Source organism: Chelonia mydas, chromosome 7, assembly GCF_015237465.2.
Source record: "Chelonia mydas isolate rCheMyd1 chromosome 7, rCheMyd1.pri.v2, whole genome shotgun sequence".
In the NCBI taxonomy this organism is placed as follows: domain Eukaryota; kingdom Metazoa; phylum Chordata; order Testudines; family Cheloniidae; genus Chelonia; species Chelonia mydas.
This window is the reverse complement of record NC_057853.1, coordinates 32,856,813-32,869,179: the sequence shown is the minus strand read 5'-3', so window position 1 is coordinate 32,869,179 and position 12,367 is coordinate 32,856,813. Positions and strand designations below refer to the sequence as shown.

The 12,367-nt window shown below is 54.0% G+C and overlaps 1 protein-coding gene across 3 annotated transcripts; it reads right to left on the bottom strand.

Moving 5' to 3' along the window:
* Positions 1-2,507: 2,507 nt before the first annotated feature.
* Positions 2,508-12,114, bottom strand: RCE1 (Ras converting CAAX endopeptidase 1). Of its 3 annotated transcripts, none has more exons than XM_037905222.2 (8): positions 11,714-12,107; positions 9,011-9,113; positions 6,491-6,574; positions 5,878-5,956; positions 5,154-5,321; positions 4,438-4,509; positions 3,318-3,380; positions 2,508-2,835 (listed from the first exon to the last, which is right to left on the bottom strand). In XM_037905222.2, the coding sequence occupies exons 1-8, from the start codon at positions 12,028-12,030 to the stop codon at positions 2,606-2,608; spliced, it is 1,116 nt and encodes a 371-aa protein (XP_037761150.1). In that variant the 5' UTR covers positions 12,031-12,107; the 3' UTR covers positions 2,508-2,605. The 3 variants fall into 3 exon arrangements, with proteins under 3 accessions (XP_037761150.1, XP_037761152.1, XP_037761151.1); XM_037905224.2 differs by having other exon boundaries at positions 11,755-12,050; XM_037905223.2 differs by lacking the exon at positions 4,438-4,509 and having other exon boundaries at positions 11,714-12,114.
* Between the last annotated feature and the right edge of the window lie 253 nt (positions 12,115-12,367).

Below are 12,367 nucleotides of genomic sequence, written 5' to 3'. Positions count from 1 at the left end.
TTCTGAGTCCCCAGCCAGACTCCCTGCAGGTCCTGAGGCCAGAGGATCCCCACAGTCACTCCTGTCCCCAGCTCAGATCTGGTGGTGGAGCCAGAGCATGGCTTTTCGAGCCATCTGGCCTGCATGTAAAGCCCCCAAGGAATGAAATATATCTCCCCACCCCAACTTGGCCCCAGTAGGAGCTGCCCCACTGAGGACTCATATTTCCTGCTAAACATCTGCCTCTTGTTCCCAGTGTGGATTTGTCCAACATCTGCTCCTAGCTGCTGGCCCTGTTTTGCAGGAGACTCAAGCCTCTTTGGGTCAGAAATCTTTGCCTTGCTGATTCTAATCCACTAGGATACAGCTTCCCCCACTAGGACATGAGAACAGCCATACTGGGTCAGACCAATGGTCCATCTAGCCCATTATCCTGGTTTGCAGCAGTGGCTGGTGCCAGATGTTTCAGAGCCAATAAACATAACAGGGCAATTTATCAAATGAGCCATCCCCTGTAGTCCCAGTTTTTGGCCGTTAACGGTTTAGGGACAATCAGAGCACGGGGTTGCATCCCTGACCATCTTGGCTACTAGCTATTGAGGAACCTATCCTCCATGAACTCAGCTAATTCTTTTTTGAAGCCGGGTAGTTATACTTTTGGCCTTCACAACAATCCTGGCAATGCGTTCCACATGCTGACTGTGCCTTGTGTGATGTGCTTCCTTATGTTTGTTTTAAGCCAGCTGCCTAGTCATTGGGTGACCCCTGGTCTGTGTGTTGGGTGAAGGGTTAATAACATTTTATTTGCTTTCTCCACACCAGGCATGATTTTTGTTGCAGGGATGTGTGGTGCTGGGGGGGGGGGGGGGTGCGTGTGAAGGACACAGCAGAGCCTGTTGGTGATGCTGCCAGTGAGAGTGGAAATGTTCCTGCATGGTGGCAAAACAAGCTGGTGCAGCAGGAGAGAGACTGTTAGCGAGCCACCCATATCCAGGCATCACCTCCCCTGCCCAAAGTGCAGGCCCCTACAGAGGGATTTCCCCCATGTGTAAGCTTTTACTTAGCACTTCCTAGAACACTAGCAGCAGCTACTAGACTCTATCAGGTAGTGCCCCTCTCCTACAACAGCACCACTTGCTCCTAGGCAGAGCTCCCTGCTACAGAGGGAGGTAGGATCCCTGATCATGCCCCACACAGCGATCCGCCTCACCCCTCCACAGGGCCCAAGAGAGCACAGGCGCTAGCCCCTTTGCTGCCCCCTAGTGGCCCCTAATATAGTAACCACTTGGCTGGTGACGGGCGTGCACAGGACCAAGCACCCGCCAGAGAAGCTGCGCATGCGTCATGGTGCACGCGCAGTCTCCGCCCCCTTGGAGGCGGGGGGCGGGGCTTAGCTCGTATTGGCCGGGTCGGCGGCGTAGCCCGGAAGCAACCTACCTACGCGCGACCCAGCGGAGGCGTTTCCGGAGCGAAAAGAGAGAGCAGCGCAGAGCGCGCGCGCCCCCTTCCCCGGGGCCCGGCTGCTGCTGCTGCAAGGGAGCCCGACCCCAGTCACGGGCGGTGCGTGGCCGTGGCGCTCACAGGCTCGCGGGCAGCCGAGGCCCAACTACGTTACGCAGAGGCGCTGTTTTGCGCCGTCTGAAGCCCGGCTGGGGTGAGGGGCGCTGGCAGGGGGAAGGGCAGAGCCGCGAGACTCAGCCCCAGCGCGGCAGGCGCTAAGTCGCTGCCTGTTGGCTTTACGAGGCGGGGCAATGAGACAGCAGAGTCCGAACTACGAACTTGCCGTCTGCACGCTACTTTCAGGCTGTACTAACCGTGGTCAGGTGTAAACTTTTGAAAGACCCACCCTTCGGTGGTGGGCGGGTAGAGTTAGGGAAACCTGCATGATGAGGTTGCTCCTAAGTGAGGGTCTACTGGCCATGCGGGGTCTAGTCCAGGCTTCCTGACCAAAGTCCAGGCTTCCTTTTAAACCTTCTGCCTGTTAATGTTATTTCCAGCCCCCCACCCCCATTCTATATACATAGCTGGGATTATTTTGAAAGATCCTTTTGTAGCTCATATGAATAGGACTGGTGGTTCCCCGTGGGGGGACAGGGACGGACCACTATTTACCTCTCTCCATTCCAAAAATTGACCATTTAGTCCCATCTTTTAAACCAATTACTGATCCATGACAGGACCTTCCCACCATATCCCAGGACAGTTTACCTTGCTTAAAAAGGCTTTCAGAAAACAAAGTGCACTGGATCCCTTTTGTCCACATGCTTCTTGATTGACTCTTCCCCAGTGAATTCTGTTCATGGATGTGTCTGACAATTTTGTTCTTTACTATGGTTTGCCCAGTACTGAAGTCAGGCTTACCAACCTGTAATTGCCAGGATCATCTCTGGAGCCCTTTTTAAAAATTGGTGTCACATTCGCTATCCTCCAGTCATTTGGTACAGAAGCTGATTTAAATTATAAGTTACCCATGGGTGGGGGGCTGCTGTAGCAGCCCCCAAAATCAGTAGAAGAAAGACAAGTTAGCACACCTTCCAAAGTACTTTAATAATAAAAAAATATATCTCTTGCTCTCAGTGGGAGGGTGCAGGGGGTAGTGTCGGGTCTGAAACCCGTGCCCCAGATGTCAGGAACACACAGAGAAGCCGGAGCTGGCTGCAGGCAGAGAGCAAACAGGGATGTCTCCAAAGAAAGCTGGGTCAGTCATGGGGTGCAGGAGCAGGAGGAAGAGCACCATGCCCAGCACATAGAAGATGACAACAGTGAGGCGCTGGGGATGCTCCAGGACAGCACAGATGGCAGGGAAGCCAATGTAGTTGCAGAAGGAGTGGCACAACACAGGGCCAATCAGGTGTCCTGGATGGGAGAAGAGAACAAGTTTTTTTTTTTAACCACAGTGTGTTACAACCATGTATTCATACCCCTAGAGATGAGCTGAAGCAGCTCTGTGACTCAACTTTGGGGGGACTGGAGCCAGTGTTCTCTCAAATTTTTTACATCCATGGGCAGAATGAATTTTGTTTTATGTGCACCAATATGGAGGTGATGTGTGACACAAGGTTGGTGGGGGGGAGTTTGGGGTGCAGGCTGCCCTGGGGGAGAGGCAACCCCCCAAGCCCTCTCTCGCTGCAGCGCTTAGAGGGAACTTAAACTGGAGCCCAACTGGTTATAAGGGAGGAACACTGGGCATAAACAGGGGAAGGGACTCTTTCCAAGACAGGCATCTGGTCTTCTCTAACTAGAGCCCCTGTGGTAGAGGGTACAGAAATGGATGGTGGTTCCATGCCAGGCTGGGGAGGGAACTCTGTCTGCACAGAAAGGCAACCTGCAGCACTGACCTGTCCTAATGAAGATGAATGCTGTGTAGGCCCCGAAGACAGCTGTGTATGAGAACTGGAAAGCTGCAGGAGAGAGCAGAATCTTTTAGAAAGAGCCACTGAAATTCCCTTATACAGTATCACGACTGACCACTTCTGGCAAAAAACTGTGTGTGCTTAAAACAGAGTTGCCACATCTTTTCCCACCATCAGGGATCCAGAGAGAGGCCAGACTAACTACAATTATGTTAATTAAACTGACTTTATAGATTACAATTTACATTTAGTGAACAAAAGAATTTTGATTTAGAAAATACAATGGACTAGAACATAAACCCCACCCTTTCATACTGTTTTGAGTTTCAGCTTCAATAAAGACATGTATTTCTTGATGTGTTGGCTTCTTGGCTGATTGAACAATTAACCCTCCTCTGCCAATGTCTCTGTTCCTGTCACTTTACCTTGTCTAAAGGATGTTTAGTAAGCTTATTTCCTTCACTGGTCTTCCCTTAACTTTTCCTCTTTCTAGGTATTACCCTTTTGTGGCTATTTCAGCTCTGTTACTAGCTCCCCGTTGATGATGGAACTCAATCATTGGGGTTGTATCCACTGGCTTCCCACTTTCTGCATCCCCTTCTTTTCTGGTGTTTGTTGCTGCCTTGCTCACCACTGGCAGCTTCCCTCCAGACTTCCCCAGCTGTTCTGGAGGGAAGCTGCTGTTCATCCTCCCCCACCCCCAACTCGCTCCAGACCCTTCACAGACAACTTGTGCTGCTCTCATTGTGCTTTTGACCCAACAGCTTCCAATACAGTGGGGCAATACATATGCCCCTCCCCAGAGATGGCTGCATCTCCACACCGGCGGTACAGGCACACATCATTGGTGCCAGACTGGGAGTGAGGGTGAGGGAGGGGATTCTCCTCAGTCAAGAGCCAGAGACAGGCCCAGGGGAGCTCCAGGGCTGGCTAGATGTGTGTGACTGCTCTAGGTAGGGGTTTGACCATAACTACCTCTACCCCTGGTAATGAGGAGGACACGCTAACAGGTTCACACAAAACCAGCTGCACCCAGAGCAGGCTAAGATAATGCTGGTCTAGGGGTCCTTAGTTCAGGACCATTGCCCTAGCAACCATTTCCTACCTGCCGACAGGAAGATGCTGGCTATGCTGCCCTGGCGGAACCGTAGCTGCTCAATAACGTGGTGAAAGTGAGCTGGAAGAGGGAAATGTCCATCAATGCCTGTGGCTAGCCCAGCCCCCCTCCCCAGCCTCCACTGGCAGGAGCTGATCTGAGGAGAACCCTGCTTGCACCAACCCCACCTGCACCTGCTCCCCGTCTCTGTGAGCATGCTGGCCCCTAATGGGCACCAGGCAGGGGGTTGTGCACAGGGCGGAGGCTTCTAATCCGTGCTCCTGTGCCCAAGGCAGACACCCCTAGCTCAGAAGGGCTTGTTTTGTGCTCAGTAGGACTGGGGAGGGGAGCAGAGAAGTGGAACTCGGCCTTCCCCTCACTGTATGGGAGGAGGTAGATACTTGTTCCCTTGCCAAGCTGCTCGGGGGGTGGGGTGGGGATCAGTGCAAACCCCTCAGTCCCACTGGGTACAGGAAGAGGAAGGGAGACAGACAGAGAGGAGGGGTGGGGAAGAGTGACATGGGAAGGAGCAATGCTGTGCCTAGGTCACATGCCCCCTGACTCTGCCCCCACCACTCCCAGCAACCTGGGGGTGGGGGATGGAAGCTGTGCTCAGAGCCATACTGTTGACCCTGCCTGGATGCTTTGCAGTAGCTGGGGAGGGAGCTCTGTTGGACACCGTGGGGCGGCTCAGTCAGGGGGCCTGAGTAATGCTGGGTACTCACCGACACCAAAGAAGAGCGGGCAGGTGAAGATGGCTGGCCCCAGGCCGGTGCAAGGGATAAGCATGGGCAGCATACAGGCCCGGAACACCAGCTCCTCTGTCAGGGGTGCGATCACCTGGTTGCGGAGCCAGCGCATGTCACTCAGGCACAGCACCCAGAAGTGGGGGTCTGCAGGGAGAAGGGGGGTAGCATTATGGCGCTGCTAGAAGTCTCTGGAATGTCCTGTGGAGGCCTGGCACAGAGCTCCCCTCCCCAGTGCTGCTTGGGCATCTCATCTCAATAGATATGAACAAAAAGCACAGACCAGGCCGAGGATGCCCCCTCCCCTGACTATGGGACCCCCTTCTTTGTCCCTGTGCACTCCCACTAGCTCTGAGCGGCTCCCAGGAGACACAGAGCTCTGCCGACCTTTGCCCACTAGTGCCCTTAGCTCACCACCAACACTCCCTGCAGCTTGCTGTTACAGGCAGCGTGGTCTAGAGACTCCAAGCTAGGCCAGGACTCTTGGGGTCTAATCCTGGCTCTGCCAATGGCCTCAGGTGAGTCCCTTCCCCTCTCCATGCCCCAGTTTCCCCTCCCACCGTTTGTCTAGCTAGACCGTGAGCTCCTCAGGGCAAGGACTGTCTCTCACTGTGTCCGTGCAGCACCCGGCACGCAGCATGAGAGGAGACGATTTCGGTCTGTGTTCCTACGTGCTACCATCATCTAAATAGCAAGGCCTTACCAAACATGACCTTCAGTCCATCAACCCAGTCCCAGGGACAGTCCATCGAGAGCTGAATGAGGGGCCCAAGGAACAGGACCTAGCACAGAAAAGGAGGTGCTGAGTGAGCATCCCCTTTGGCATTCTGGTTTACCCCAGCTGTCAGTCCTGTCCCCACACCGAGACAACAGCCATTGTTTAAACATCACATGAAGGATCTGGGTGCCTGGTTCCCTGGCATTTTAATGGGCACCTAAAGCCCCTGGGCAATTTGGAAAGCTCAGCACCATTAAGCCCTGTCTGCTCAGTGAGTCACAGTCCTTCCGACTGATCTCAGAAGGGCCGCTCTTCTATGCCCAGTCTGCTAGCAAAGTCAGGACAAAGCAGCCTGCACCACATCCCCACCATGGAGGAGTCCATGCCCTGCAATGAGGGCAGCAGCACAGAGCAGACGACTGAGCCTGGCACCTCTGTGTTTGCTGGCACACTACAGCAAGCGGGGGTGGAGAGAAGGCGGCTTGACAGGCCAGCCATTGGCCTCCAAGAGAAAGCAGGCACCTGCTCCCAGCAGAGCCTCTATCAGGGCCTAGCAGGTTGGGGCAAGGCAGCCCTAGGGCATTAGCCCCACACATACCATAGTGAGCAACAAGGGCAGTAGAGTCGCTGGCACAATGCCCTCCAGTCGGAAGCCCAGCAGAACTAGCAGGGATATACCTGGCTGAGCAAAACACAAGACACATGTGGATCAGGACCATGCAGGCCATCACCCCCTGGCCCAGACCTGCAGCCACCCCCTGCACCCCAGTGACTAGTGCATGGGGCTGGCATTCAGGGCTCCTGGTTTCTATTTCAGCTCTGCCAGAGACCTTGGGCTAGTCCCTTCTCCTCTCAGTGCCTTTGTTTCCCCTCCTACTCTGTATCTGTTTAGACTGTTGAGTTCTTCGGGGCAGGGCCTGTCTCTCACTGTGCACCTGTGCAGTACCCGGCACGATGGGGCCCTGATTTCGGCTGGGGGGGTCTGTGCAGTCCCCAGCATGACTGGGGCTCCTGATCTTGATCAGGGTGTGCAAGCACCCATGTAATACAATACTCAGACCCAGAGGGTGAGGCAGTGGCTGGCAAAGCACTAACTAAAAAGACAGGTTTCAGAGTAACAGCCGTGTTAGTCTGTATTCGTAAAAAGAAAAGGAGTACTTGTGGCACCTTAGAGACTAACCAGTTTATCTGAGCATGAGCTTTCGTGAGCTACAGCTCACTTCATCGGATGCATAGCATATCGTGGAAACTGCAGAAGACATTATATACACACAGAGACCATGAAACAAAACTTCCTCCCACCCCACTCTCCTGCTGGTAACAGCTTATCTAAAGTGATCATCAAGTAGAGCCACTTCCAGCACAAATCCAGGTTTTCTCACCCTCCCCCCCCCCCCCCCCCCACACACATACAAACTCACTCTCCTGCTGGTAATAGCCCATCCCTCTTTGAAACCTCTCTTTATAATGCGCATGATAATCAAGGTGGGTCATTTCCAGCACTAATCCAGGTTTTCTCACCCCCCCCCGCCCCCCAAAAAACCACACACACAAACTCACTCTCCTGCTGGCAATAGCTCATCTTACAATGTGCACAGCAATAATCCAAGTTTAACCAGAACGTCTTGGGGGGGGGGTTGTAGGAAAAAAACAAGGGGAGATAGGCTACCTTGCATAATGACTTAGCCACTCCCAGTCTCTATTCAAGCCCAAATTAATAGTATCCAATTTGCAAATGAATTCCAATTCAGCAGTTTCTCGCTGGAGTCTGGATTTGAAGTTTTTTTGCTTTAAGATAGCGACCCTCACGTCTGTGATTGCGTGACCAGAGAGATTGAAGTGTTCTCCAACTGGTTTATGAATGTTATAATTCTTGACATCTGATTTGTGTCCATTTATTCTTTTACGTAGAGACTGTCCAGTTTGACCAATGTACATGGCAGAGGGGCATTGCTGGCACATGATGGCATATATCACATTGGTGGATGTGCAGGTGAACGAGCCTCTGATAGTGTGGCTGATGTTGTTAGGCCCTGTGATGGTGTCCCCTGAATAGATATGTGGGCACAGTTGGCAACGGGCTTTGTTGCAAGGATAGGTTCCTGGGTTAGTGGTTCTGTTGTGTGCTATGTGGTTGTTGGTGAGTATTCGCTTCAGGTTGGGGGGCTGTCTGTAGGCAAGGACTGGCCTTTCTCCCAAGATTTGTGAGAGTGTTGGGTCATCCTTCAGGATAGGTTGTAGATCCTTAATAATGCGTTGGAGGGGTTTTAGAGACTGGGAGTGGCTAAGTCATTATGCAAGGTAGCCTATCTCCCCTTGTTTTTTTCCTACAAACCCCCCCCAAGACGTTCTGGTTAAACTTGGATTATTGCTGTGCACATTGTAAGATGAGCTATTGCCAGCAGGAGAGTGAGTTTGTGTGTGTGGTTTTTGGAGGGGGGTGTGGGGGGGGGATGAGAAAACCTGGATTAGTGCTGGAAATGACCCACCTTGATTATCATGCACATTATAAAGAGAGGTTTCAAAGAGGGATGGGCTATTACCAGCAGGAGAGTGAGTTTGTATGTGTGTGTGTGGGGGGGGGGGGGGGGGGGGGAAGGGTGAGAAAACCTGGATTTGTGCTGGAAATGGCTCTACTTGATGATCACTTTAGATAAGCTGTTACCAGCAGGAGAGTGGGGTGGGAGGAAGTTTTGTTTCATGGTCTCTGTGTGTATATAATGTCTTCTGCAGTTTCCACGATATGCTATGCATCCGATGAAGTGAGCTGTAGCTCACGAAAGCTCATGCTCAAATAAACTGGTTAGTCTCTAAGGTGCCACAAGTACTCCTTTTCTTTTAACTAAAAAGATTCTCCCTGATGGGATTAGCCAGGAAGGAGGGGCGATGTGAAGGGCCAGGCTAGCTGCAAGGGAGTCCCAGGGCTTGAGGGACAGCCTCCGGCTCCACACTTCAACATACTGGCCTTGGGGCCTTCACAAGACAAGTGTCACGTGACTATCCTTATCAGCCAGGACTGTCCCAGCTTGCTACGAGTCACATGACTACTCTCCCACATAGGCAGCCCAGCTTGCAGATATCGGGGAGGGAGGAGATAGGGAACAGGTGACAATCTTACCTTAATGCCTGTCAGCTCCTTCCAGAGCCAGACGAAGAGTGGCGAGAGGCCGGAGACGATCAGAACGCTGGTGAATCGCCGCTTGATCACGGCTGGGTGGTCTCTGCAAATGGAGACAAACCTTCAGGGCGCAGAGGAACGGAGGCCGCTCTGTCGTGCGGCCTAGGGGCTAGGTCCTCAGGACTCCTGGGTTCTATTCCTGGCTCTGCCACGAACCCACTGTGTGAGCTTGGGCTATGCTTTTCCCTCTGTGTGTCTTGATGTAAGCCGGGGTGTCAAGCTCATTTGGGGGAGGGAGCCGAGTCCCACTGTTAATGACAATTTCATGTTGGGGACAGAATTCCCCCACCCCATACCCCTCTGGCCTTTATTTCTCTTCCTTCCCCACCCTCCTTCCCGGAGTTCCCTCCTTCTTCCCCATCTTTGTGGCTCTTCACATCTAATGATTTTCCTGCCAATTCCCACAACTTCTCCTATACCATCTGCTTATTGGCCATGAAACAGTTAACACTGGCATTTGTCTCCCATAGAGGACTGAGGCCTTCATATCTCCTCCAGACATCATTTCAGGCTCTCTGCAGACTCAGGAAGGCAACACTATGTCAGTTCCCATTATTATTATTATGTGAATTGTGCAGTCACGGACCAGAACTCCATTGCACCCAGCGCTGCACAAACTTGGAGGAAAGAGACAGCCCCTCTGCCCCAAACAGTTTCCATTCTAAGGCACTGGACAGTTTCTCCCAGCCAGAAGCGATGGCCTAGCTACTGTAGAGGGTCAGAATGGGCCATCACTGTGGTCCTTTCTAGCTTCAGAATCAATGAATCTACGAAGCACAAGGGCTAGATTGGTTCTTTAAAAAAAAAAAAAAAGTAATATCCAAGATTTTGCACAATCTGAATATGTCCTATGTGCAATGCAGATACTACAGAGGGCTAGATCTGGGTAGAGGGCTGTCTCTCACTGTATGTTTGTGCAGTGCAAAGCCCAATGGGGGGTGGGGGAGGGATCTCAGTAACTGCTGCAATACACATAACAATAACCAGCAACATATAAGGGAGATTTCTCCCTAATCCCTCTTGAAGGGTTAGAGCAGAACACTGGGAGTCAGAACTCCTGCTGGGTTCCATTCTCAGTTCTGTCAGAGGTGTTCAATTTAAATGCATGAGAATTTAAGAGGAACCTTGCTGTTTTAAATATGTCTTGAAGTTCACTTGACTCTTGGCCTTGATATCATGAATCAGTGAGTTCCACAGATTATGCACTGGATAACAACTTTTAACAATCCCTTTCATCAGTTGTGAATGTGCTGCCTCCCAATTCCATTGCACCCTCCTAACAGCCAGTGTATGACGAGGGGTGAATAGCAGCACCTGGTGCTTTCTATCCCCCAGTCATTATTGTAGTGTATGTGCTTGCATCATGTCCCCACGACCCACCCACTGCACCCAATATTTGCATGTTATAAAATCCTCATAGCAAGAGAAATGTTTCTACCAATTTTATATATATAAAAGGGAGAGGGGTGGGAGGAGCCAGGACTCTTGGGTTCTATCATATCTGGCACGTAAATACCTTGTAATGCCAGCTACAAAAGTGCCATGCAAATGCCTGTTCTCACTTTCTGGTGACATTGTAAATAAGAAGAGGGCCGCATTATCTCCTGTAAATGTAAATAAACTTGTTTGTCTTAGCAATTATATATATATATATATATATATATATATATATATAGAACCCAAGAGTCCTGGCTCCTCCCACCCCTCTCCCTTTTAATCATTCTCCTCACAGTACTTGGAATAGAACCCAAGCAGGTAACCTGACTCCCTCCCCCTCACACTCTAACCCACTAACTCCCCACCCAGAGCTGGAAACAACCCAAGGTGAAGAAGGTGCAGGGTGGGTCAGGGATCACACTCTTCCTCCCATCAACCCCCCCCCCTCCACACACACTCTAGAGACAAAGATTATTAGGCTGAGGTTTGGTGTGTGTTTATGGGGGTGTAACGCCCCTCTCATCTGATTAACGCCCTGGGAAGTCCCAGGGCATTGGGGTTGCTGGAGGGGCAGGGGGCATCCCAGGAGTATGGGGCAAAGTGGGTCTACAGTCTCCTCCTCACCTGGATAGGTGACTAGGCAGGACATGCCAGGGTTCCTTCTAACTGGGGCAGTCAGTACCGGGGAGGTCACTCTCCAGGGCAGGTGGTTCCAGGGTACTGGGTCAATACCACAGAGCAGGGTGTCAGTCACCGGGGCAGGTGGCTCCCGAGGGGGGGCGGGTTGGTACTGGGTCGAGGGGGAACACTCACTGGGGCGGCACCGGGGGGTCACTCACAGGGCCAGGTGGCTGGGGGGGGGGGGGGGGAGCTGGGGCAGGTCATTCACCGGGGGGGGTGTCACTCACCAGGGCAGGTGGCTCAAGGGTGGGGGGGTTCAGTACTGGGGAGCAGGGTCTCACTCACCTGGGGAGATGGCTCGAGGGGTGGCAGGTTGGTATCGGGAGAGAGGGTCATTCACCAAGTCAGGTGGGTTGGTACCAGAGGGGCTGGGTCAGTACCCGGGGGGGGGTCACTCCCCGGGGCAGGTGGCTTGCGGGGGGGGGTCACTCACCGGGGCAAGTGGGTTGGTACCGGGGGGCCTGGGTCAGTACCGGGGGGGGTCACTCCCCGGGGCAGGTGGCTCGCGGGGGGGGGGTCACTCACCGGGGCAGGTGGGTTGGTACCGGGGGGGGGGGGGCACTCACCGGGGCAGGTGGCTGTTCCACACGTAGAGGCTGCCCACGTAGGCGCAGGCCAGGCTGAGGCAGGCGAGCAGCGCGGCCCAGCAGAGCGCGGGGGAGCCGGGGCCCGGCGCCAGCCCGCCAGCGGAGAGCCAGGGGGAGTTGGCCGGGCCCAGCGCCTCCGGCCCGGCCCCGGCCGCATCCGCTGCAGCCGACATCGCCTGGCCGGCCCGGCCCGCCCCCCGTGACGGGGAGAGGCGGGAGCGAGGGAGGGACCGGGACGGGCCGAGACACCCCCATAGCGCCCGCGGCCTGGGCTCCGCGCCCCGTGACGGGAGAGCCGGGACCTCCCCAGCGCCCCGGGGATCTGCCCGCCGGCCCGGCCCGGCCCGCCCCGCCCGACCGGTCACCCGCGTCCCCGCTACCGCCTCCGGCCTCCCCGCCTCCTCCAGCTCTTCCCAGTCACCCCTCTCCTCCCGGCTGCTCCCTAACCCTCCCCGGGCACCCCCCTTCCTCACTACTCCCCCAGCCCGCCCCGGTCACCCTCGCTTTTCCCCCAGCACTCCTGGTGCCCCCCCACTACCCCCCAGCCCTTCCCAGTCACCCTCCATTAGCGCCCAGCCCTTCCCAGTCACCT

Coding starts and splice junctions, on each gene's coding strand:
- RCE1 (XM_037905222.2), bottom strand. CDS start 12,030: ATGGGGGTGTCTCGGCCCGTCCCGGTCCCTCCCTCGCTCCCGCCTCTC. Junction 5,322..5,877: donor TGGACTGAAGGTCATGTTTG/GTAAGGCCTTGC, acceptor TTCTCCCTGCAG/ACCCCCACTTCTGGGTGCTG. Junction 3,381..4,437: donor CAGCATCTTCCTGTCGGCAG/GTAGGAAATGGT, acceptor TCTCTCCTGCAG/CTTTCCAGTTCTCATACACA.